We start from the raw sequence: 26,966 nt of genomic DNA, 5'->3' as shown, positions 1-26,966 counted from the left end.
TGGAAATTAACCCAATGAAGCTGGAAGCAAAATTTAAGTATTATTATACTGTATGTGTGGAAGTAAAATGAGGCCAAATAATCTTTGTTTCAGAAAACTGGAAAAACTGTACAGTGATATTGTGAGCTTTTTGGTAGTAATTTATGTTTAAATCGGGCTATCCTGATGCACCCTGACTATCAAATTCAGGGTAATGCTGCTGGGTGACAAAAGTATGAAGTGCATATAAAAAAAAAAAAAAAAAGGAAAAAAGGTGATCTGAACAAGTACAGATCTGTTAATCAAAACAGTAGGTAAAACACCTTCTTTGAGGGGAATAAATAAGGACTGCTAGTTCTGCAAATGAAGTCTTTTGACCTCATGAAAGTAAGTGGTATAAAATGTGACATGGATTCACCACAGGCTGTGCCAGATTAGTCTGACAGCTGGTATTGATGAAGTAACTGATTACCTCCATGACGGAAATGCAGTGCATCCAAAAATTGGACTTCAGTAAAGTACCTGAAAGCTGGCATGTGGAAATAATTATTTAAGCTGGTAAAATGTGGGGGTAGTACATGAAGTGTCAAGTAGCTGAGGAGCTGGCTTAAGAGAGTTTAGAGGTTTTACTCAAAATGGAATTACTGGGGTTGGGTAACACCCACAGACTATGGAGTGTCAAAAAAAAAAAAAAAAAAAGATCTGGGGACTGATCTTTATATTGCTTTTGCTAAGGTTACTAGCCAGAAAGGAAAAATCTGCTAATGAAGATTATTGCTAGGGCAACATTTCAAGCCCTCATCAATGCAGAGGAGGATAGGCATGTCATACACTAAGAGCTGCATGGTGTTGTGGACTGTAGTATTAAAAATAGAAATGTAATAGTAGAAAGTACCAGGTCATGCACCAAGAAAGTGATTTGGCTACCAGCAAGGTGCTTATCAGTTGAAAGCAGAGAAGGAGAAAGATCTGAATATCAGTCAATAAACAAAAGCCACCAGTATTATGTGGCATATAAATAAGCAAATGTGTTCTCAGGGTGTGTCAGATGAGAGATTTCTGGCAGGGCTGTATGTTACACTGATAAGACCTCATCTGGAAAGCTGTGTATAACTCTGATCACGTAGGTTCTGGAAAGATTAATCCAGATAGGGACAGGTGCAGAGACCTTGGGGGTGATCAGTGCACTGAAGAGCTTATCTCATGAGAGGAATGCTCGGTTTGTTTAGCGTAGCAAAACAGAAGCTAGGAAAGATTAGGCTCAGTAAATAGTAAGCTGCATAAGGGTAAACAGTGGCTTGCTGTTAAAGCTAAAATACTAGAATTTTAAAAAGAGATAGATGAGTGTGGGTTAGAATTTAATTAATTGAGTGCTACAGTGAATGAAGCTTCTCTATACTTTTCTCAAAATGTCTGATTCATATGCCCTTGCAAGTCTCTGGGACTCATGGTGTTCGCGCTTGCAAACATCTCACCTACTTTTTTCCCTGTGGTTCATTTCATCTCAAACTTTGATTAAAAAATAAATTCAAATCCAAAAAAGTTTTAAAACTCACACCAAATGGGATTTTCTCATCCCTTCCCGCTCAGCATCTTTAAGTGTTAGTGATACTTGCTCACTCTCTAACTCCTAACAGACCTACCTGGCTTGGCCAGTAACAGTTTTGACATCATGCAGCAGGCTTGCCCCCGGGCATTCCTACTTGGTCTCAGAGAATACAGCCAGCCTGTGGCCAGGCCTTCCCCAGTATTTATGATGTAGGCTCCAGCGCAGTTAAAACATCCTTATGTCTTCTCTCAACTAGGACATTTAACATTCTTTTCAGCATCTGTTAGCCAAAAACACTAAGATTCCCTTTTGCATTCTGGCTCCCCAAGAGGTTCTGCCAGTAGTGGTGAACAGGATAATGACATAAGGTATTCTCTCGCTTTATTTACGTCCCTCTGCTTCAAGCCCTTTTTATCCCAATTGCTCAATTTCCTTAAAAAATTACAGTCCTGACTGTTGCATTTATTGTTTATTCACTGACTTGTTCTTTAGGTTCTAATGTAAATGGGCTGGAAGAGCCCAGCCTCGCTAAGCGGTTGCGTGGCACGCCTGAGCGAATTGAGCTGGAGAATTACCGACTGTCGCTGCAGCGCGAAGAAGAACTGGAAGAGGTTCCTGAAGAGACGCTAGCAGAGCATAACCTCAGCAGTGTGTTGGACAAAGGAACAGAAGAGGATGTGCCCAGCAGGTTAGTACGCAGTGACCATAAGCTTTCTTATAACGGTCCCAACAGACTTTTGCCTGTTGTTCCCTTAGCTTTTTTTGGTTTTGTTTTTAACATATTGTTTGCCAGGTTGCTCTTCCTAAAGTTCTTGGAAGTATTTCATGTATGTACATAAATATTTTACATAGTAGTTTCTGTTCTTCTAAATAACTTACTACCATTCTTAGAAGATAACTATAGTACCATAATGCCATGGATAACTATAGTACCATAATACTTCAGTCCTGAGTAGTTCAGTTCTAAGTTGGAAAGAAATTTTAAGTTTTATTTATTTATTTATTTATTTTGAATATTATATTAAAGGCAAATGAGTCTTTTGAGCAAGCAGAACACAGGTTCAAATGGGAGTGGGTTCCAAAGTTAATTTTTCTTCTATTTTGCATCACAATTTAATAACATTTTTAGTTCAAAGACTCAAGCTTGAAACACTGAGCATTGTAATCCTGACTGACTGCTGATGGAAAGCCTAACAGACCTTAGTTTGAAGCAGTACTTTTGCCTGTTGAAAAGTATATTGCACCTTTACAAATTTTCTTTTATCTGCAAAGGGATGTGTAAACATATTAGGATCCAAGTATTTGCAAATAGAGCTCAAGGAAATAGGTGCTGCAAGAATCAGTGAGAGAGAATATTTGATGAAGAATGCTTCTGAACTTTATAATTAATCTCACAATTTTTAATTCTCGGTCTCTTCATAGTGGTTTCTAATCTACTTTTCTTTGTAGCAATAACAACCCTTATCTTTTTAGCTTTCAGAATGCCCAGTAGTCTTCTTGAAGTAAACTCAGATAAGCCTGTAGCAGCATTAGAGCCTACAAACATATTCAGTGAATGCATTATCTACAGGAATAGGGCTGTATAAGAAATTCTTTACATTTATGCATGTGAAATTGAACTGAATTGAATTGGTGTAGTGAAGAATGAAGCTATGTTCATTAAAATGTTTACAGGATTTAGGTTGAACAGAATCTGCCATTTATATATCTTTTAAGGTAAATTTGAAGGGGCAGCATCTGAAAACTAACTACTAATAGCCTGAACTCTGACACTCTTGACAGAGAGCATGTAGATTTGGATACGTGAACATGTAGCTCAATGGGACCTTCTGGGCCTGGGAACTGCTAATAACTTGCACAGCAGTTTTCTCCAAAACTTAAATAATACTCTTTGGTTAATTTCTTAACATAGTAATTTCTTTTGAATATGCTATTTTGACATATTTTACACAATTGGGAACTGGAAGTGTCTGGTTGAATAATCATGGGACTTTTTAATGGGAAATGCAAACTCTGTTTTCCTTACTTATCCCTCCCTTAGCTCCCAGGTCAGGCCTAGGACTTAAATCAGTTTTGACAGTTTAGGCATTAATAGTATTGTGAGGTTCATGGTCCTTTATGTTTATAGCTCTAAACCAAAATTCACTAGTATAATGCCCTATTATTATTGGTCATGATTTCAATAAATCAAAACTCTGTAGGTCAATAAATCAAAACTCTCCTGGTCAGTGAATGGCAGAAAATTTCCAAAGGAGAAGAGAGTTAAAAAAGTGGAACTTCGGTATTTTGGGATACAAAGCTCTTCGTCATTTCCAAGAGTTGTTTTGTAGAACTGTGGAAAGAATACCTACCCCATTAGGTTCGGTAGCTTAATTTCCTCTCATAAGCTGCTACCTTTAGCTGTCTTTGTATTCATCTTCATAACTTGAATTGAACTAGGTATTTCTGTCTGTAATAGACTGAATTATTAGATTTTGCTTGTGTAAAGCAGTGTTTAGCGGGCAATTCACACTCTATTATAGAAAGGAAGGAGAAAAGTTACTGAATTGCCTGTCAGTTTGACTTGGAAAAAAATCTGCCCTAAATCCAAATGCTGCAAACAATTTACTTACAGCATTGATAAAGCTGTGTGGGCAAACATCAAAGAGAGAATTTTCTAGGTGATACAGTTATCTGTTATCTTCTGTTCAGCTGTATCCACTCCTTAATATTTCACAGAAAGACCAGAAAACAAATGGAAAAAGACTCACCACTTTTTCAGCAACAAAAGAAAAAAAAATATCCCTGCAACAAACCAACCAAAGCCCTGATTTGATCATCTTCACTGTCTCGGTGCAGAACGCCAGGGTTAGGAGTAGGGTGAGGAAATGCAGGACTTTTTGTTCCCTCCGTGTCTTATGGAGCAATGGATTGAGCTTCAAGGTTCACCTAGGTATGAACTCCAAATCAGACTGAGGCTGGGTGCCCAGCTTCCCTGCACACATACATGCATGTACACATGGGCATACACATTGCAGAGAAATTTTACAGAAAGCAGTATTCAAAGGATATATTTTCAAAAGAGGATTAATCTTGCTTAGGCATCAACTCCTCAAGAGGAAAAATCGTTTAAGCAACCAAACTCTAACTACACAGCATTTGAGAAAACCCTCTAAGTGCCCTCATTGGTTTTAACTTGCAGTAACTTTCAGAATGTCATCTGCAGTTTTGGTTTAATACTCTGTTACAGCGACCTTTCAAAAGAGTGTGGTAGGACAGCTCATGCTGTATGGGACCTGTATGGCAAAGGAATAGAAGAGGTTCTTTTCCAATTTAGGTTCCTTTCCTCAGCACTACATCTGTGTAGGAACATCTCTTTAAAGAGGTATTCAACTGGTTATCCAAATTCCATAAAGTAACCAACGCTAGTTGTCAGCTGTTGAATGATTTCTTGTGGCAGAAAATCACCCAGCTGAAAGGAATGCCCACTATACCACGCCATCTCACTGCTGCCTCTGAGCTTCTCATTTCTCAGTATTTGAAGGTCAAACAAAAAGCAGGTTATAAATAAAAGCCAAAGAAGGTAAAGTGAGCTATGTGGTAAAGAATGTATGTCGTCAATATTACATGAGATAAGCGGGCTGGTTGAAGAGCAGCAGCTCGCTGTCCTATTCAGCAGTCATGGCAACAGTTGGACTAGCAGTAAACCTTATTGACAGCACATGAAAAAGCCAGCATGCAGCACCTGTCAGGTTTATTTCCATACTAAAGGGTAGGAAAGCGTGCTGCTAATCGGGGAGGAGGGAGAGATGGAACATCACTTTTTATCTCTGTGAGCATATCTGTGTAAAGCCTTTGGAAAATGCTCCAGTCTCCTGGAATACACACCAAGTCCATGGCAATCAACTGCATTTCTATTCAGTTTTTACCGTGGCCTGATAAAAATAAATATTCAATGTATGCTGTGAAAATGTGGGTTATAACTTGAACATTTCACTTTTGTCAAAATCATGTTGTATATGTGCAGAATCATGAGGAGAATCCAAGAGCCAATGGACATAAGTACACAACAATCAGAAAAAGAAAAAAAGTGCTTTCCTTATTAACATCACTATCAAAAACAGTCTCTCATATCTCATCTCAAAAAATTATATGAACATTATATATTCATGTAGTGGTAGAGTAATTTGATGTTCTGAGCCTGGATATGTTTATTTGCAATACAAAAGAAAGGGCACTGCTGTGTGTCATTTTTTGTAAAGTGTCAGTTTGTCACATAATGACTGCTTATGTAATAAAAACCTTGTGTATGGGAATCAGAACTTCAACAACTGTACAAGTTATATGAAATATACCTTATTTTTTATCCAACTGTTGTTCTAATAAATGCAATTCTTCTTGACAATGATCTATTAAGACAAAACAAAGAAAGGGTACCTTTTCACCCTGCAGATGCGTTCTCTGAATGTGGTATGGTTCACATTCATTTTCCAGTGACAAATACAACCATCTTTCTTCCCGGTATCTCTACGTAGTCCAGAATGTAAGAGTGAGCTAGTTTAAATGTCAATGTGTAGACAGTTACATTTCTTGTCCCTGCTACTTATACAGAGAAACTGCTAGAATTGAACAGAGATGTCTAATAAGCACTAACAATTTATTGTTTTGCACGTTTTAGACTTTGCTGTGCAAATAATAAGCTCAATATTGTAATTATCCTTTTACTGCTTCCTATAGTTTCTTACCACTATGTACACTGTATACTTAGATGAGTGCAGACATGCACAGTGATTCTATCTGTGATGTAGAAAAGTGAGGAATTTTGCTTTTTTTTTTCTCCTGTTCTCCTTAGCTCATATGCCGTAGTGCTTGGCACCTGGTAGTTGTGTTATGTGATCTTGCTACTCCTGAAGCCTCTTGTGGTTGTCCCCAGCAAGTGCCAAAAACATCTTAGCTATCCAAAATGCTAGAAGAAGCTGCCATTATCAAAATATGTGACCTTTTACATTATGACACTGCCAAGCACTCTTGCACCAGTTTATCCAAAGCAATGTGGTATTAGGAAAGTCACTTCTTTCTACGATATTCAAGTATGGTCACGCCTGTAACAATTAATACTGCACAGGTATTTGGACGTGGCTTTACAAACACTTTTATGCTGCTTCCCCGTTTAAAAAAAAAAAAAAAGCAGGGCAAGGATCATACTACAGGCCACAGTCTATGCTGTCACTATAATGCCTATGAAATACTGAAAGCAGAAAATTAAGTATTGCAGTTTACATTGTATGTTTTGGACTTCTGTTTATTGTAATGACTTGTGAGTGATCTAAGACTGATCTAGGAAACGTTTGCTACTTGTCTCTTTATCTTTTTTTAAACCCTTGCAGTAGTTCAGAGTCTGACATGGAGGAAGAAGATGAAGATGAAGATGAACTGCTGCTGCCTCAGCAACCCCCTTCAGACTTGGGTGGTGTGCCGTGGAAAGAGGCTGTGCGCATCCATGCCCTCCTGAAGGGAAAGAGTGAAGAAGAGATTGAGGCTGAGGAGAATCATGAGATTGAGTACAAAGAAGAAGAAGAGGAGGAGGAGGACGACGACGAGGAGTATGAGGAGGAGGAAGAGGAGGAAGAGGAAGAGTCTAGTGAAGGTTAGACAGATTGATTTGTCCTTTCTTTCTGCTAGACAGCAGGAAAAACTGAACTGCGTATTTGCCATGCAGAATAAGAAAGATTTTCCTTGGAAAACTTCTCCTTTCACTTTTTTATTACTTTCTTTTTTGAGGGAGTTATTGTCAAGGGAAGCTTTGGTTTGGTCATTCTGGATCCAGAAGATTTTTCCCCCCAGGGCAGTTGCAGCACTAGTACCAACACAGTATGCTTCCCATATACCCTGCCAACATGTGCAACTCCCAGCTTTGTGACAATGTGTTGCTTTACTGTTATTTATTATTATTATTGGGAATTGGATTTGAACAGGCCCTTTGTTATTTGGCAGCAAGAACTAGAAGCATTGTGGAGGCAGTGTTTTCAGTGCTGTGGGGTGCTTCACTCAGGGGTAGTGCCCTAGCATGCCCGAAGAAGCTGCTTTTAGCTCTCCCCTTCTCCGTGAGAAGTCAGGGAGTTCAGGGGATTCTCATTTTCTCTCTGAGGGATGTCTGTGGAAAATCTTAGGGAAAAACTCCTTCCTCTGTGTGTTTGTCTCAGTCATCCAAATGCAAAGTTTGTGCTAAGAATAGACATTTTCAGTGTTTCACCACCATTCCAATTTTCTTACTGATCTTGTCTTTTTCTTTGTCTTTGTACTTACATTTCCCTTTTGTGAAGAACAGTAGACTCCAAAGAGCTTCTTCACAAAGGTCTCTGGCTGCCTGCTGCAAGCAGAGGTCCTGTTATTTTGGGTCTTAGTGCCAGTTTTGTTCACAAGCTCAACAGCCTGCTTGGCTATTTTTTCAACGTAGGAGCTGTGAAAGTCGAGACTGCTTTTTAAGTACGGTAACATGCATGTTTAGTTTGGTAAATCTTGGTGTTCTCAGGCCAGTGTTTTTTCTGTTGAGCAGTGTTCCTGCCATACAGCAGGAATAAAGAAGGGGTCTTGGGGGATTTCCAGACAGTCTGTCTTTCTGATGCTGTCCTTTCTCTGTTTCTTTCTGTCTTTCTCTCTCTCTCTCTCTCTCTCTCTCTCACCATTGCTTGTGTGTACACACGTGTGTCTGATGTGATGTTATGGATGTGTGGTTCCCTCTGCTGTAGAGGGGGAGTATTGCCCTTGGGAGAGAGAGCTGCAGCAAGGTCTCTGGCTTCAACGTCTCTCAAATGAAGAGGACACGGGTACATTTAAAGGTACCCGTATACCATTTCCACTTCCATTTCCCCTAAGCAGGGGAAACTATTTTAAAGAGCAGGTCCCACATGAGAAGATTCCGTGTTTTATGTAATTGCATTACCAGCCTTCTAAAAACTGATTCGATAGCTGTTGTTACCTTCATCTCCTGATGAAAGTGCCATATATCAGGTCTGACATTGCCACTGCTTTTAGGAAAAATATAAAGTTTCCCAGTATTTCAGGATATCTGGAAAACCTGGACAATTTGTTAGTGTAATGAGCATGAGCAGTGACCCCCACATATTTAGGAGTTCCAGATTTAGTCCATATGCACAGACTAATTGTACCTGTGCAATAGGTCAGACAAATAGGACACATCAGAAGTGCTGCTATTGGGTTGCCTGTGTGAGCAAACTTGCATTTTTTGTTATTGTCCTTTGTGAATGTGTTTCTGTGGGGAGAGACTGTTGGGGACACTAATCAAACTGTGGAGATCCCTCAAATTTTTCAGTCATAAAATGGGCATTAAATGAGCTTAACATTCCTATCTAACTAGATGTGTTGTTTTCCATAATGCATTTTGTTTCAGTTTATTTCTGATGGTTATTTTTTGTGGTTTTGTTTTGTGTTTTTTTTTTGTTTGTTTGTTTTTTTAAGCACTTGGTTCTAATAGTTGTTTAATCCCTTAGTCCCTCAATGTGGTTCATTAGAGCCAGAATACATAGGAGGAAAATCCAAGTGCCTTCCTGAAGGTAAGATGGCATAGCCAGTCATCAGATTGCCTGTTTTGCAACGTACAGTTGTAAAAACAGTAGCTTAGCTTCTGACTTTTTTTTTCCCAAGGGGAAAAAAAAATGAAAAGAGATTTTTTTTTTCCAAATTAATTTTTCTGGTGGTAAGTATGAGAAGTATTAGTAAGATGGCTAAAGAGCATAAATGAAGAAGTTTCCCCTGTTGTAGCTGCTGGTGTTCTCTAGACCTGGCCTCTAAGGCGTTGGTTTGTGGGTGGCTTCTTGTTCCACTGAAGGTTAACCATTGAGACTGCCCACTTCTTAGGAAGCACTGGTAGGTGCCACAGAGGAACTGCAGGGGAAGGCTACCTTCCCAAATGTGAGTGGTATTAATGTCCAGCATCCTGTAAAGCTTAGCAGGCAGTCTTGAGGAAGGGCTACAGAGCTGTCATGTGAAATTCTCAAGCATTTAGATCTCAACAAAATGTTACGTTTGCCTGTCAGCCAAGGAGCAGTCCTTCGCAGTTGGCTGTACTGTTTAAGCTGCTATTTATTTCCTGGAAAAGGTGAAAAGGGCCTATATCCTAACCAGGACAGGCCTGGGCCTCGGTCTGGAGACTTGCAGGGTAACCGATGGTGTGTATGTTACACTGATCTAAATCCCAGAGAAATCCATTTTAAAACATACAGATCATGTGGGACCTGCTCTTTTCTAGCCTTGCTGAGTGACTATATACTTCTCAGCCATTGCTGGCAAACCTAAACCTTTTAACACAAAATTTTGTGTGGCAATGCAAATGCTAACTCTACTTATCTTGGGGCCTGCATGTGAGTGCTTTGGTATGCAGTGAGAAAAGCCCAGACCCCTGTCCCTGCAAGATGTCCAGTAGCTCTGGTTAGACCGTGCGGTTGTGCTGATTGATAAGAAACTCTCTGATGAGGTAACAGAGACAAAAAAGCTAAATACTTGGCTAAATTGTCAATCCTGCTCTGCATTTGAGTTTGTGTGTCTGAACCCTTTTCCTCTTCGGTGACCAGCTGGCGATTCTGTCCTTCCTGCAGCTCCTTCTGCCTGTTTTTTTTTTTCTGCAGTTTTAATGGCAAATGTCACACACAGTCATTCCTGAAGCAGAAGTCCCAAACTGTTTGCCATGACAGAGGAAAACATGGCCAGGAGAAAGGACCTTCATTAAAACCAGACATCAGAAAATGATGAGTGCAGCCTCTAACTGATGCTAATTCTTGTTTCCTTCAAACACTAGTCCAGCATATGAAAATCTAATTGCTTTTGAGGCTTTAAACTGCTGAAAAAGCATTTTGCCCTACACAGTAGTAATCCGTGTGTTTTGAAAATTGACTTATTGCTTTATAAATTAAGTGGGCATTTTACTTTTTAGGATGAGTCATTTGCTTTTGAAGATCACTTCTGCAGATGCTGAACACTTTGTCCCCTGTAGAATGACTTATTTTAATATGGGTAAATAAAACCTGAGCAACAGTCCCAGAACAGACAGCAATAGAGACAGGGTTTATCAATATAATACACACCTCAGGTTAGATGCTCCCAGCATGGACATTCTGCAGCAGTTAAGCAAGTTGCTTATCAGTTGCTTTAGTGGTGTGCCTGTTGTTTCCTTTGACTAGCAATATATATCTGAGCTTTGTGTAGACAGGCAACTGAGAAATAACGCAATATCTTTTAAACAGATTCAGTTTTGCAACAGGAAGTCCCTTCAGGGGAGGTGGAGGTGCTGTTAAGTTATAATGAAAATGATTATATTCTTCAGAAAAACAATTGTACCCTTTGAATTGTACCCATTTTGTGCAAATTAGCGGGAGTGCACAAAGTGCTGTTTTAAATGTGAAAGTCTGCTTGTGTGTGCACATGCACATACATATACATACAAATGCAACTTGGAGATTCATCATGTGATTTAATTCACAAGGAGATATTTACCCAGCATAGAAAGGAGTACTTAACCTGATAGTAGGGTATGAAAGACTTTGTTTTGGTGAATCAAACTACTAGTTGTTCTTTGCCTTTAAAAGCAAGATGTCTGACAATAATCATGAAGAATAGGCTGAAGGGGCTGGAAATTTCTACCAAATTAGTATTTACATATCACATATCTGTTGGACACCCAGAGAATGTCTTTCATTTCAGCGAAGCTGCTTGCAATAGAGATAATCTACAATGGAGTTTTTAATAGCATCTCTTTGCCTCTGGAATGGCATTCAGCTTTGATGGGGAGTCTGAGGAGCGCTATGTTAGTGTGTGTGCACACAATGCTGAACTTTTTCTGCCTGTCTTGAAAACTGTCTTAGCCAGTAATATTATCTTTTCTTCTTTTCTTATTTCCTTTCCTATGATGTGTTACCTTTCCTTTCCACTGTTGTCCCATGTTTTCCTCCCTGTCCTCCATGCCACCCTGCCCATATTCTGGTATACCATGTCCTCCTCCTGGTAGCTGGAAACCTTAGGCTGCAGCAGATTGTAAACCCGGTTGATCCTCTGGAGATCCTGGCAGATGTGCACTGGACACACATCCGTGAAAAAGAGGAGGAGGAAAAAATGGTGCCAACCTCAAAGTCCTCTACCTCCAGAGGTAATCTTCCCCTGTCCTTCCATCCGTTCCTAGATCACAGTTGCAGCTGCGTAGCTCTGTTGCTTCTGTGCCCTTGAAGAGCAGCATACTTCAGCCGGGGTAGCCGTGATCCAAAGGAACTACTGTCTGAAATTGCACTTGGTTAAACATTTTGCTTTTCAGGTCATTGCCCACTTAAAATGACTGCTTCCTCAGCTCTCTGGTGGTGGTGACTTCCTCTGACTGTTTGTGTGCCTGCTTTGACTGTATAGCATTCTTTCTCACTGTACACAAGATTTGGTAGTACCTGTAATCAGCCCATGGTAACTGATGTTAGGGGTAGGTGCCATGTGATTTTGTGGCAGTGAGGACTCTATTCCTCTTTTAGGGAAAATTAAAGGATAATGTTGCATACAAAATGCAGCAAAGTTTGATCAGGGTCGGCTTCTTTCTTGGGCCTGTTTCTCCACTGCTGGTTCTCAAATTGTGTAAATTCATCTGGTGTTATTGGGGAATGATGGAGTTCAAAGGGCTTGCATCGCTGACCACTGGTTGTTTTGACTTCTTGTGTTTAAGATTTGACAGTATACCTACTTTGGCAACAGTCTAGCCATTTTATAAACACCTTCTCTCAGTCTCTACAGTCCTTGTTCTAGACTATATTGCAGTGTGTCTTAAGGTAAGTATGTCATAGGTGCTTTACCTGTGCAGAACCTAAGTTTGGTGAAGGTTAATGATGCTGTCACTGTGTGGTGGTCTTCTATCAAAGTCTATAACCATTGTACCAGAATTGGAGGGGGAATAAGTATATTATGAAAAGGGGTGTCTTCCACAGGAAATGTTCGTGATTGATCTGAGTTACAGAAGCCTAGGGCTTTACTTCATCCTGCCTGATCACATTCCATTCCAGTTAATCATCTTTTCCTCATAATTCTAGATGGCTTTTCTTTTTTTATTATTTTTTATTATTTTTATTAGTTTAAGTCATGGTCCAACTTGATACACAGTTCCAGTTCAGGTCAGCTAGGCTTACAGTTGCAGTTTGCACTGGGATTTTCTGGTGTGAAATTAGCTCCCTACCAGTGAGAAGCAGGCTGTGTTCCACTGCCTGTAACATTCAATATTCCTCAAGTACTTGCTTAAATTTTAAGAACACTAAGTAAAAGAAAATGTTAACACAGTTTTATCAGCTTACTGCAACTGAGGTTGCTTTATCTTCTGCTCGAGGGCCTGTGACACTACAGTTTGAGTTCTTTCTTTTAGTTTACATTTTATAATTCCTGTTTTTCCATAGTGTATTGGTACAGCTGTGCTGGCAAACTAGAAGAAAACCTGTGTTGATCCTTCCAAAATGATTTTTGTCACCTTTCCAGCTTCTTTTGGGAAGCCAAGCAATATTTTCTTCTTTTCCCCTCAAACTAGGCTAAGCTAGGAAAATCCTGATCAATAGATAGCTGCTTCAATCACACTCTTAACACAGTACAGGTATGTGCAGGCGTATCAGCAGTTTGTTTTTTAAAAGGAGCATTGCAAATAAGCATTTTTGGACACGCTCAGAGTTTTTGGTCTGAGTTCAGTAGACAAATTTGTTCCTGGATGAGCCATGATAAGAGGTTGTTGGAGAGCTTATCAGAGTAGAGGTGGTGATGAGGTTTGATCTGAATGTTTAGGACAGTGGCAGTACATAGAAGCCCCTTGTACTCTTCATTAGGTGCTCCTCATCTGCTGGCATTCAAACCCCGGCAGCTCAGCTCCATCAGTTAGTTACCTTCCTGTACAAAGTTTTGAGTGCAGCACAGCAGCAGCAACCTGCTAGTCAGATGCTGCATTTTTTTCACTATGCCACCTGTATTTCCTCTAACATAGCAAATCCTAAAGGAAGATTTGGCCCTTGTTATCTCAACTTAAATCCCAAACCTGGAATTGGTTGTTTAACATCTCATGTGTTTTGTTCCTGTATTTGCTGCTGAAAAATCTCCCTTTGTCACTCTTCTGTTTTAGACGCTTACTGATGGTCTGATTTTGATTTCTTACAATTTATTGTTTTTTAAATTCAGCATCCGACCTTCCCTCCGTACGCCATGAGGCGGTACAGGCGTGGCTGGAGACGGTCCCTGGAGGTAGTTTGGTGATGTTCTATGTATTCCAATGCACAATAACCCTGCCCGTCTCTTCTCCATGCCTTCAGCAGCTGAGCTGGTACTTTAACCCTGGACTTACGGCCCTGTCGCTACTGCATGACGAAGTGGAGGGAGGGAGGGAGGCAGAGGGAGTGTGCATGCACGCCTTGCTCAGACAGTCCGTTCTTGCATGAACTCGACGTGTGTTGTAACCCTTCTGAAGGCAGGCCAAACAGACAGGTTATCTTTGGTGTAACCACGGAGGAGGAGGGATCTAGCTGAGTGTTTTGATTTGCTTTGTAAACTGAAAACTGGACCAGTCGGTACTCCCCTAGCTCCTTGACTAAAAGAACATGGGGCTTTCTTGCAGTCAAAGATGAAGTGACAGTTTGCTGAAAGCAACTGCAGTTACCTGTAGCAACTACAAACTAGCTATCTGGTGAAGAAAACAAGAAAGATTAAGGTTGAAGCTGGGATCTTTAGGAGTGAGTAGTGGTGGCTGTTATGTCTCCTTTGACTTGGGGATACCCATACTTAAGAAAGCCTCAGGAAAGCTGAAGGACGGCAGAGCTCAGTTGCCTTTGTTGTGCATTTCTCTAAGCTCTCTTACAAAACCAGTGATTATGGCATCAGGGTAAGGGTGCAAAACTGTGTAAAGCAGTGGAAGTCAGGAGTAGTTTGTGGATATGTAGTTGATCTGCAGTGAAGTTGCTTTGGCAGATGAGGATAGCTAGCTCACCTATAAAACCTTGCTTCTGTTGCTGCTTTGGCGAGGCAGCAGTGGTTTACACGATGGCTGCTAGCTGATACGAGCAAAATGCCGATCCCAGTTTCTGGCTGCCGTAGTGCGTAGCTTCTCAGTTACTGTGTGACAGCTTTTGGCCTCTTGCTCCTTATCCTAACTGCGTATACGTATATGCACAGTATATGTATAATGTAACCAACCACCTGCAAGCTCTCCACGTTCCTCAAAATGGGATCCCCTTTGCACTGAGTTGTTAATCATCTATGCACCTGTAATCTTCTGTTGAGGTTTGTATTCCAACCTGTTTAAGAGTTGATTTTTTCCTTCCAACACTCCCTATATGCGTCATGTCACCTTATGGTTTCTGGATCCGAAGACACCTGTGTACATAGGAGTATCAGATATTCCTAAAGTCAGTTACATTTTTGCAGGTTTTGATTAAGATTGTTCACATTTGTTGTTATCGTAAAAATATCTGGTGACATTATTACTTCCAAAACAACGCAGGTTAGTGCATACTTAACCAACCAGCAGACTAGGGCACAGTTTGTTTTGTTCAGTACATTTGTATATGCCCCTGAGGAAAGTTTAGCCTTTGCTGCGTGACTCAGTCTCCTACGGTCTAGCTCTGTAAGGTTCTGCATTTTATAAGCCTCTGACGTAAGGAAATAGGTCAGTGCTTTATCACACGTACATGGAACTGCCTTTTCACAGTAGTTGACAGAAAACAAGTTAACCCTGATGTTTGTCTGTCTTAATACTACAAAGGGGAAAAGCATGGAAAAAGAAATTCTTAGCTTAAAGGAATAAGACAAACCATCCATGGAAGGGTGTTTTGAAATAAGCAAAATCCTGTGTTAGATAAAGAAGAGAGGCTGTAAGACTTCAGTTTTAGGGAGGGTTGGTTTATTTTTAAGATTGTCATAATTAGTAATGCTAGCATATAAATGGTTCCAGATGCCACATCTTCACTTGTAAATAAAAAGATCAGTGCCCACTCTGTGACTCTGAAGAAAGTCGGCACAGAATGATTCACTCCCACGTGGTTAAACCTCTTTGTTGTCCAGAATCAGGGGACCTCAGCCGGGCTCATTTTGGAAACAGCCTCCAGCCCTGCCATGGGGAACTAACTGCCAGGGATCATGCCAGGAGCCCTCCTAGAAATGACAGTATGACACTATGCATGCAGGTCTAGAGGCCTGCAAGGCTTAGTTTTACTGGTAAATGGGTGACCAAGAAGGCTGTCATCATTATAAGACCGGATGCTATGTGTATAGTTAGCAAACATTGCGCATAGTAACACTTGCTGACTGCGTATGCATTTGCAGTAGTTGGAGATACAACAGTTCTATGTCTGTGTGTTGTTGTACAAGTACTGATGCTAACTTGCTGCACAAATCCAAAAACGTAGTTGATTGATTCTACTGTGGGAAAAAAAAAAAGTGCTTTTTTATATTTAAATTATGTTTGAAATTATAACATACTATGAGAATGCGTATCGAAAAAAATCTAGTGAATCATCCTCCGTCATTAGAGATGACTCAGTGTTTCTTAGTTGTTTTTTAATTATTTTTATTTAAGTATCACTTACTAATGAAATTTAGTTTTCTCTTTTTCCCCTGTAATTAAATCCTGTCATGAGTACTAACATCAAATGCCCTTTTCAGGGTTATAAATTCAAGAATATTATCTTTTTTTGGACCCACCAAATCATGTTATGATTTGTAACAGAAAATGAAAATTTTAAAGATCTCTTTATTTCCTTAAAAATATCTCTATTGATTTTTGAGTTAATATACAGCATATCAAATCTCTTAGACCGTTTTACCAAAGAGTACTGTAGCTGCACAGCTTTAAACGGCTTCCAAATGTAATAATGATCAATCCTAGAGCTAGACTGTTTGTCTCTGATTTATACCCTCAAAAGCTTATTTCAATTTCTAGATGAACAGTTGTGATACATTGTGAGATTTCAGTCTTCACCTAATACACATGCGATAAAGGGATGGTAACTCTTCTGCTCTGGAAAAGAAAGAAGAAATTGCTAGAAATACCTTAAACTGTTCTGTTTTGATGGTCTCCCAGTGCCTTTCATGTTGAGTTTTATACAAGGCCAGCTCCTCAGAAAAGTCCTGTCTGCTTCCAATGCTAAAAATTCTTAGAGAATCCGAAGGGGCAGGCACTCCTTGATTTCTTGGAGTCTGAAAGTATCATTTCACAGTATACGTGCTTCCAGCTGACACACTTCAGAATTTCTTGTTTTGGCAGTAATCAATAAATATATCCACTATGAATAATCAGTGCAGTTTAGAGTATACCCTTTTCACTGTATAGATTTTTTTTTTTCTTTTCTCTCAATATTTGAATATACTCTAGCTCCATGTGAGGATAATGATGTGGAGGATGAGCTGGGCACAGAGCCTGCAGACACAGAAGGACAGGCGGGTGAAGAGGGAGACACGGGTGCAGAGCTGGATGACGGTAGGGTACCACTGTACATCATTTGAACCTGTTATGGGAAAAGAATTGTATTGGTAGAAAATCCGTTGTATGGGAGTACTTGAGCGTAATCTTATTTTTAGTGATGTAGAAGTTTCTTCCAAATAGTTGAGGGGGAGCCATAAGTGAAGGACAAAAGGAAACAGAAGAGCCTCTGTGCCATATGTCGTAGAATAAATTTATTGCATCCTTTCACCATCTGCTGTTTAGAGGGCTCAGTCTTGTGTCCATATTCAGTAATTAATCCTGCTAAATAACAGAAATAGAAGTAAATTTGTGAAAAGGTCATAGTACTGTGCCAAATATCTTCCCCTGCTAGTGCAGAAAGAACTCATATGCCAGAAAACATTTGAAAAATTTCCAGAAAACTGAGAAGCTATGACGTGAACTATCTATTTAGTACTTTTGATTAATAAACCATCGTTTACTGCTTAAATGACTCTAATACAAAAAAGAAGTGAAACATTTAGGTGTTCAGGATAAAAGTGATTAGCATCATGTGAACTGAAAGAAAAGATTATGAAAGATTGTGAAAATAATAAATACGTCTTGATGGATTTATAGTCAAGATCTCTTGTTTTTCTCCCCTCCTCCACCCAACCTGTGTAATTAATGATCAGATGACATCCCATCTGATGCAGAAGCCGAGTTCCGCTTACATCAAGGTGACAAACAACAGCCAGGACTGAAAGTCTCCGAAGATGAAGAAGATGAAGAAGGAGCAGAAGGTACTTCTTGCAGTGCGACAGAAGGTAATAGCTTTCCCACCGGTGTTGGAATGATTGTAATTGCACTCTGGATGGTCTATACAGTTATTTGATTGTTTAAGAGAAGACAGTCTGCTGGATTTGAATCATCTCACTACTCCCAGTGGCAAGGCATATGCTTGCATTAACATTTTGAGAAGAATGTTCCAAGTCCATTGATTTCAGCTTCCTAAAGTGCGAGAGCCCATCTACCTGCTTGTTGTTGTAGAAGTTTTTATGTAACACTTTGTACTGTTTTGGATGTTTACAAAGTTTTGACTAGGTTCCAGATGTCCAATCCAGAATTTGTAAGAAGCTGAGGACTTTGTCATTTCTAGCTGTGTGTAACATTAAAAAATTAGAATATTAGCAGTCTCATTTGCTTTGTTAAACATATTTTTGCTTTCTGTAGATCCATGCAAGCCACCCATCCCTATCCAGTCAGCTAGTGACAATGTTCTTCCTCTGTCTCCAGCAGATAGTCCCAAAGCAAAACAATTGGAGGTAAGAAAGAGAATCCTTCAAGTTTTCTATTTAATACCTGAAGTTCAACAGAAGAGTTGGATAAACTACTGAGAAAAGACAGCAGTGCTCTTTTCTGCTTTCCTGTCCCTATAACTGATGCTGACCTTCTTGAAATCTGACTTTATGTAGACTTAAGTCTTCTTTCCTACTTTTAGAGAATGGTGGCTCATCACAAAATAAAATAAAAAAAATATATAGGATATTTTCATTTCAATGCACAGTTAACAAGAGATATATATAATACACGAAGGGAGTCATAAGTAAGGTATTTCCTGTTTATCCTGGTTTTACTATCCTTTCTGTACCAAAATCAGATTCTGTACAGCTGAAATTCAAAATTATAATTGTATTACTTACTTAGTAATAACCAAGGCAGTGCTTATTTATTCTAGAGTAGAAACATATTTTAGCTCAAGAAAGCTAAGTTATTTACTGATGTAGTGTCAGCCCTGGAGTCAGCATGCAAGTTCACTGTGGTGTTTCCAGCTAATAGGATGTAAGAACAGAAATACATGACTCTTGAGTTTTTTAATTCAAATATTCCCCCCCCCCCCAGTGTTTGTTTTTAAAGAATTGTTAAGTGATTAGACTTTCCTAAAGAGTTTTGTCATATACCAGTTTACTTGTACAATGGACACATTATAGGATAAGGCCAGTTTCCTGACAGCAATTGTTGACAACATTCTATTTTTATTAAATTTGAGAGTGATTTTTTTTTTTGAGGCCTGTATAACAATTCTGTTAGACAAAGTTAGTCTTCATACCAGGACAGTGCCTAAATGCAGTACTTAAGACCTGGGTGTTTAATATATCATACAAGCACATGGAGAGGTTTGTGCTCTAATAATCATGTATCAGTTAAACCAAACTTCCATCATGCAAAAGAATGCTGGTGTGAAAGATGTGATTGGAAAGATAATGCCAGAACTTAGTAAGAGGAGTCCTGTGCCAAAGGCATAGATATTAAAACTAAGAATTGTGCTACTGAGTGATGTGGCAGTCTCCATATAGGAGGTAAAAGACAAGACTTCTCAGATCATTAAAGGTCAAGGGAATTGCAGCCTAATTTGCTCTTAAAAGAGAAGGCACCACTTGCTTTAAGACAACATTCTGGCAGATGCTAGCCAGCAGGAAGTGCTGGGTTGTTATGAGCTTGAGAGACTTGAATGAAATCTGTCTGAGATGAGGGACCACCACTATATACAGAATTGGATATTGAAAGGCAGAGCAGGAAAAGACTGAAATGGATTTCTGGAATTTAGCACAGTTTTCCTTCCAAACATTAAATTTTCTTTGTTGTCATGTACAAAAGACTGTTTATACAATGGGACAGAAAAACAATCCATTCCTGAGGAGGAATCCTAAGTGACATTCTAGGTCTGGGAGTGAGATGTCATAGGTGTTTGGCTTTTCTTCATATTTTGATACTTGGGTGGTGTAGCAGCAAATAATGGAACAGCATTCTAACATGGCCAGTGACTATTAATATTTCCTTTATTTGTATGTTGTAGAATGTAACAGATCCCCTGGCTGCAGTATCCTGTGCAATAAAATCTCCAGAGGCACGCTTATTTCCTGAGCCTTTCCTTCTTGAGGAAGGACCAAAAGATGAAACTCCCAAAGACAGGAAAGCTAAAAGCCCTTTGGTGCCACTCTCTCCAGTGTTATCGCAGCCAGCTGCATCACCAGATGCCATTGCACCTACATCTCCAGCAGAATCTCAACCAGCAGCACCAACACAGACTTCATCCCCAACATCTTCTCAAACACCTATCTGTTCCCAGCCTTTGCCTTCTTCTGAAACCTCTATTCCATCCCCAGCGGAACCTCCAGTGTGTTTCCAGCCTGTCCCAGCCTTAACATCCACTCCTCTAGCCAAACTGGTTCTTAGGAGTCAGGATAGTGAAGTGGAAAAACTGGGGAGCCCTACTACTGCAGAAGAAGCTCTGAAACGTAGTAACCTCGTGGAAGAGTTCTGGATGAAGAGTGCAGAAATCCGGAGAAGCTTAGGACTCACCCCAGTAGACAGAAACAAACGCTCAGAGTCAAACTTTGCTGTACCTGCCCTTGAGACAACTCCCCTGAAGGCTTTTAATAGCGAGAGTGTTTCAGGTGATGAAAGGATGCATCTTGTGAAGCCCCAGCCTGCCCCAAGAAGGCAGGGACTGTCCAAGTTAGAAAATGAGCAGATTTCTCTGCTCACTCCAAAATCTCCATCAGAAAAAGAACTGAGGAGTTCCAATGAAGTAAAGAGAGATGTATCTAGCAGTTCAGGACTTGGCCTCCAGGAGAGCTCATCTAACATGAGAACTTTGGCTAGCCAGAGCTTCAACACTTCTGACTCTACCATGCTTACTCCTCCATCAAGTCCACCACCACCACCTCCTCAAAATGAAGAACCTGCCACTTTGCGTAGAAAGAGGCATCAAGCACTTTGGCAGAACGAGTCCGAATCCAAGTCACCTCCAACACCAGCATCAACGCCTCCTGTTGCCCCACGCCATGAGCCAACCTCTGCTGTCAAAGAGTCAACCCAGGCCAAAAAAGATGATGTGAGGAAGTCTTTTGCAGAGAGTGTGGATGAGATTCCATTTGCTGATGATGTAGAGGACACATATGATGACAGGACAGAGGACACAAGCCTTAACGAGAAGTTCTATACACCTCCTACGAGTAGGCCAAGGCCAGAGAAACCGCTTGTTTTGCCACTGGTCAAAGAAAATGGTGGTCTGCCCTCACTGGAAGGAGGGGTTAACCAAAAGAAGAGAGCATTGCCTGAAATTTCTGCAGAGGCCAAGGAGCTTGCTGAAGAAAGAATGAGAGCCAGAGAGAAGTCTGTCAAGAGCCAAGCATTACGTGATGCCATGGCTAAACAGTTATGTAAGATGAAAGATATGGAGATGGCTGCAGCTGCTGCTGGGGCCACAAGGTCACGAAAGGCATCTTCTATGCCTTTGAAGACCAAAGAGTTGTTTTATGACTCTCCAAAACATTTGGCCTTGAAAATTGCAGAGGGGTCCATGCTCAAGCATGATGCTGCTAGTGAGAAGTTCTCCACTCCTGCTGCTGACGTGGCTGGACCTGAAGGTTCTGTCACCTCTTCAGAGGGCTCCAGTGGGAAGAGTAAGAAAAGAAGTTCTCTTTTCTCCCCTCGTAAGAACAAAAAGGAGAAGAAATCCAAAAATGACAGCAGGCTTTCTGACAAATCTAGTGGTGGGACAGAGGAAACAACAAAATCTAGGTCTTTATGGAAATCTGTTTTCTCTGGGTATAAGAAAGACAAGAAGAAAAAGGCTGACGACAAATCCTGCCCAAGTACTCCCTCAAGTAGTGCTACTGTGGATTCTGGCAAGCACAAAGCTTCTGCATTGGTTACAGCTGCAGGTATAATAAATATGTGATACAGCTGGGTATCCTTTAAAGAATTTGGCTGTGTAACATTGTGCAGAATGACACTGATCCTCATTGTCGAATGAGAAAATTGGAATAAGTAAAGCAGCTAGAATTGTATGTTTTTGTGTATTCACAGAATTAGTTGATATGCCAATGAAAACAAAAAAAGGATCCTTAAATGGAAGCTTCACTCTAGATATGCACAAGGCATGTCCATTTTCTGCCTTTGGATGATTTGAAAAATAGGCACCATTTGCTGGAGTCAGTTACTTGTGACATTTCATCTGTTTTAAATCTGATCCTCAGCTTTTTGTGGGTGGTCTGTTTGTTTCAGCCTGGTTCTGTGGATACTGAAGACTGCAGAGAGGCAGTCACTCCTGTGTTCTCAGTGATCTGACAACGGTCCGTTGATCTCAATGTGTGGATTCTGTGGTCTCGTGTATGTCCCACATGCCATCAGGTGTAGACAGGGATGTTTAATGGCTACATGTGATACAGCAAATAAGTTAGCCATAAACATAATGAAAACAAAACACATTACATTTCTCCAGCCTTGTAAAAATAGCCAAAATATTGCCTGCTGCTATCATCCAAATGGTGTATCTTTCATAAGAGCATTGATAGAGCAGAAAAGGAGAATTGTGGCCATGACCTTTCAACACTCTTTGCAGAAAGTGATGCATATGTAGAATGAAGCTTACAACTAATATTGATCATTCTGTGGGGCAGTGCTCTTCTGACAAACACATAATCCTAGGCAAAGCAGCCAAGACTGCTTAAAACTCTGCATTTTTGAAGTTGAGTCACACAGCTTACCGAATCCTGAAATGTTTATGGAGAGAAATGCATTGTTGTAGTGTCACTGTTTTTCTAACTTCCCCTTTTTGTTCCTGGCTCCTCAGATTTGCAGCTCCGTCGGCACCTGAGTTTTTCGGAGGACTCTGACCTCTCCAGTGACGATATTCTGGAACGCTCCTCACAGAAATCCAAGCGAGAGGTAGGCAGGGGGGAGAATGCATTTTAGAGGGATGTGTGATTACTTGTCATCCTTACTGTTTCTTTTGTGGAGCAGGCTTTTGTGGAAGCTGACCAGCTGTTCTACCCCCCAAAAAGTTGGTTTTACTTGTTTACACAATTACAAGCTACTCCCTACTGTTATTGATGAAGGATCTTCTGTCTCACTGTGACATTACTTTACAACTGAGTATCACAGTATAAATAGTGAATTTTATCCCTGTTATGAGCATGCCAATAACCTATGGAAAACAAAAATTTAATGTCAGAAAAGTACTTTCACTAGTTCTAATGTTGTTGCAAAAAAGTAACAGTGAGATAGTCCTCGCTTGTTGTAAGGGTCCAATTTTAAAACATTGTTTTACCAGCCTCTTTGATAGACTTATGTGGTAGAAGTCCAAGAAAACTGCAGGCAGGCATATACTTTGTTCATGCCTCAAGAGCACAGTCAAGACAGGTTGTAAACCAAAAGGTAAGCTGTAGGTTGCAGTTTGCAACTCATGCAGGGTGCCATATTTTTCCTGGGAGAAGAGAATTTGTACAGTCTGAATTAGTACCTTTTCTTCTTAGAGGACAAATCACTCGTCTCCCCCACTTTGACCCTGTTTTGTTTGAGGATTTCTTGGTAGTTCCTGAGTGTTTCCATATGTCTGTTTTGAAGATAACAAATGTGAAGATGAAATATATAGTGATTCCTTATGAAATCCCAGTATATATGAATTGCTCTTAGCCTGGTGTTTTCATTCCAGTGTGGTCTGTTGTGAACTCTGCTTCTTCTGAGGAAGTTTTTTCTTATTTCTGAGTGACCTTCCTTAGCTAGTGCAGTGATGTGATGGTGTAAGATATATCAACGGCTTTCTAGCCAAAATAGTTTCACTTTAAGTGGTGCTTTAAGGAAGTTACTCAAGAGAACAGAGGAGACACCAGTACATCCTCATAAAAGCCCAGAGAGAAAAATACATTTTTGCAATGTGGAAAAAATGAGAGCCAAGTGCCAAAATTAGATGCTTTTATGTTACTTATTTCGTTTTTAGAATGGCACTGTTCACTGCTGGTAGAAAATATAAGGATCTGCTCTACTTCTTCCATTCCTAATATCTTCTAATCTCTGCTAGGCAGACTTGGCAAGGTTTAGAGGAATAAGTTCAGATTTCATTGGCCCCACAGAATGCTAAGGCCTTTCTAGTCCTGAAGAGTGAAAAATTGGTTCTTCCTGCCCTTTTCTGGTAGTGCCTGGTCCATGTGTTAAAAATCTCAGGAAGAAGAAAATTATCTCAGAGGGTAGTGTCATGAACACAGTGGCCTGTACCTCCTGTGTTAAACCTTTCATGCAATGTTACAGAAATCAGTCTCAAATAGCAGGATCTAGTTGATATTTTTCTCAGATGTCAAAGGTATTGGAAGTACTGCAAATGGAAATGTCATAGGAAAGGCTTTCTATGTACATGCAGTGAAAGAATTAGTAAAACTAAGAAATCTTAGACTGGTAGAAGAAATTGATGAAATAAGTAGGAATGTTCTGTATTTACTTACCTGTCTTTCAGTCTCTCTCTCTTTCTCTCTAGTTGATCTGAGAGGAAGATTATTTTGTTTTATTTGATTCCCTTTTTTCTCTCCCCCTTTCATTCTTCCTTGCATGCCCTCAAGGCATTTCATGAGAAATTCTGCATTTTCCAAGAGATGCAGAAGAATGAGGTACCCGTGGCTAGCAAAGAACAGAAGTGCAATATAGGGGGTTCAGATAAGAGTTACAGAACTACTGTTCTGCCTTCTGTGCTCCTTCAGGAGGAAGCAAGGCTTCAGTAAGGCCCATGACTGTTTTCAGACTGGGGTATGCCTTGATGATGCCTTGGGTATTGCCTTTCTTTTTTTTTTTTTTTTTTTTTTTCTGTGCTGAGCTACTTTCATTTAAAATGTTTTTTGCAGAAAAAGATATCACTAGGCTTTGTGGGGATGGCTGTCAGATGGCTAGAATCCTAATACTCAAAATATCTTACCAGTTTTGCCAAGGATATATGGCAGTAGCATCTCATTTTCTCCTCTTTGCTGTTGCTGAACTTGTAGTAAGAATTTCTGTGCTCAGCATCTGCCTGTTTTCTAAAGGAATATTTTTTAAGTATAAATTTATTTAGAGTGAATAAATATGAAAACTCCACTTGCCTAATTTTGCTGCATCCTGTCAAAGGATGTAAAACATCCATGCAAACACTGGAATGCGTTGCTGTCAGAAGAACTGTAACTGAACTTTTGGACTGTTAAAACTATATCTGTACAGATTTGGGGTGGGAATGTTATGTTTTCTAAGTTAGAAACTACCTGCTACTTATTGTGGGTAAAAGTCTACTTCTTCAGTGGAGCATAACTTTTATGTGAACCCCTTCACTAAATTGAAATTTTGCTTGTGCTGCTTTTTCAGTTATTATAGCGAGCTTGCTTCCCAGACAGCTTGCTCTGGTTAGCCTGTTCTTTGTGATCAGCAGTGAATTACTTCCATGCTGTTAGTGTAGTGCCTTTCAAGAGGAGTATCCTGTAATGAATTCCTAATGCAAATGCCCTGTGGGTTCCTTGTGTGTGGGTGTGTGTCACTGTGCTTGTGTTTGTCACTGTTGCTGTGCAGTTGTGATACTGTGATCAGATGTGTTTTACTACCACAGGTAGTTTGTTTTTTACTGGTGTTTGCCTATGTGCTTAAGTTGTTCTATGGCTTTTCATTTGTGACTGTTTTTAGTTAATTGAATGTGAAAATGCAAAATGCTGGCTGTTTGCCCAGAATGGCACAGTGCCCTCTGTACTTCATGGCTCAAGGGAAATTCACCTCTCTCACAGACCCTAGGTAGTTTACTTGCCTTATTTTTGGGAACAATGTAATTTTAGAATGTTCCTGAGTAGAGAAGGTAGTAGTCTTCTCCTCTCCTCCTCTCCTCATGAACATCTCATGTTTTCTCTCTATTTCTTCCCCTCTTTTTTTTTTTTTTCTTCTCCTAATTTTAGCTCCTCAGGCTCTCTGGAGGTTCTCTCTTAGACAGTGAGATTCCCCTAGTGTAGGACATGTAACCCACTCTGAGCCCATTTGGTGTTTCTCCAGTCAGAAAGCAATGAGGAAAATTATTTCTATGAAGTAGAGATTATTTAAAACCATGAAATAAACACAGCTTCCAGAAGAGGTTGTAAAAAAAGCCTGAATGGAAAGTTGCATGACAGAGTAACATGACTGAGCAGGTTCAGACCAAAGATCCCCCAGCAAGCAAGCCATTATTCCAGATCATGAGCCGAAACTTTGTATGTGTATGTATGTATGCTTGCTTACTTCCTCAGCAGACATTAAATCCATAGGTGGATAAAGGCCAAAGAATTCCTCTAGAATAACGTATTTTCAGGTTGACTGCATCTTGAAAGAGGCTACCAAAGCTAATTGCCTTTGGGATGAGTGCTAGAAACTTGATTTTGTGGACAGAAGTTCCATTATGCTTAACCAGTCTGGGCCACGTTCAGCATTTGCAAAATTCTACATTGCATTTAAAAACAGCTTTCTTTTTTTTTTTTTTTTTTTTTTTTTTTTTTTACTGTGCATCTGTTTTCAATGTTGAACTGATTTTGCTTCATTTTGTATGTTTTTTATTTTTATTTTTTTCCTTTACCATTCCCCCTTTAAAGTCGATTTATGTACCACACGCCTTGGCATTCAGGAGATCATATTCGTCAAAGGTAGTGTCTCCATTCCCACTAGTTGGCCATTGTTGCATGTATGTCCCTGTATTAACCCATCAAATCCATAGCTACCCGTCACATGTACACTAACATCACAAACATCGACTGTGCATGCGTGAGATGTTAGCAGACATGGGCAGAAAAATCTTTGTAGAAGTCACCTACCAAAAATGCATTGAGCTCCAAATCGTCTGACTTGTTAGCATGCATGCAACTACCAGTGCATAGCAGTGCAGCACTGTACAGTGATATGGGTGATCTTTGAGCTTCAGAACAAATTGGGTTTCTAGGCTTTTAAAGATGAATGTGTTTTGTTTTATTTTTAATACTCAGAACATGAGTTTAAGTGAATTTTCATGCTTTCCTTCAAAATTCTTGGGTTTACTGAAATCTCAGTAAAATTTTGTATCAAGCTAAAATCAAGATAGAAATTACATTTCTATTTTGAGAATGCTGCTGCTTTCTGAAATTGTTATTGTCCTGTGTTCACAATCACACCAGTGTTAAGGGGGGTAGGAAATTCACACCCTGTGTGACTTTTCCTTCTGATTTGGATATCATTGTGGATCTT

The 26,966-nt window shown here is 39.9% G+C and overlaps 1 protein-coding gene across 12 annotated transcripts in view; it reads left to right on the top strand.

The window, feature by feature from the left end:
* The window catches only part of MICAL3 (microtubule associated monooxygenase, calponin and LIM domain containing 3), a 151,596-nt gene that overhangs the window by 103,103 nt on the left and 21,527 nt on the right, over positions 1-26,966 (top strand). For 7 of the 12 annotated variants that reach the window (XM_032189408.1, XM_032189398.1, XM_032189366.1 and 4 more), the window contains 12 exons: positions 2,021-2,216; positions 6,895-7,154; positions 8,257-8,346; positions 11,529-11,666; positions 13,703-13,765; positions 16,887-16,991; positions 17,630-17,761; positions 18,168-18,259; positions 19,792-21,664; positions 22,576-22,670; positions 24,335-24,382; positions 26,342-26,392. In XM_032189408.1, the coding sequence (XP_032045299.1) occupies positions 2,021-2,216; positions 6,895-7,154; positions 8,257-8,346; positions 11,529-11,666; positions 13,703-13,765; positions 16,887-16,991; positions 17,630-17,761; positions 18,168-18,259; positions 19,792-21,664; positions 22,576-22,670; positions 24,335-24,382; positions 26,342-26,392 (3,143 nt within the window). The remainder of the gene's footprint in view (positions 1-2,020; positions 2,217-6,894; positions 7,155-8,256; positions 8,347-11,528; positions 11,667-13,702; positions 13,766-16,886; positions 16,992-17,629; positions 17,762-18,167; positions 18,260-19,791; positions 21,665-22,575; positions 22,671-24,334; positions 24,383-26,341; positions 26,393-26,966) is intronic. The other 5 variants (XM_032189435.1, XM_032189460.1, XM_032189425.1 and 2 more) reach the window with 4 other exon arrangements.

This window comes from Aythya fuligula, chromosome 1 (assembly GCF_009819795.1).
Source record: "Aythya fuligula isolate bAytFul2 chromosome 1, bAytFul2.pri, whole genome shotgun sequence".
Lineage (NCBI taxonomy): Eukaryota > Metazoa > Chordata > Aves > Anseriformes > Anatidae > Aythya > Aythya fuligula.
The sequence above is the reverse complement of the archived record's forward strand: the minus strand, read 5'-3'. Positions and strand labels throughout refer to the sequence as shown.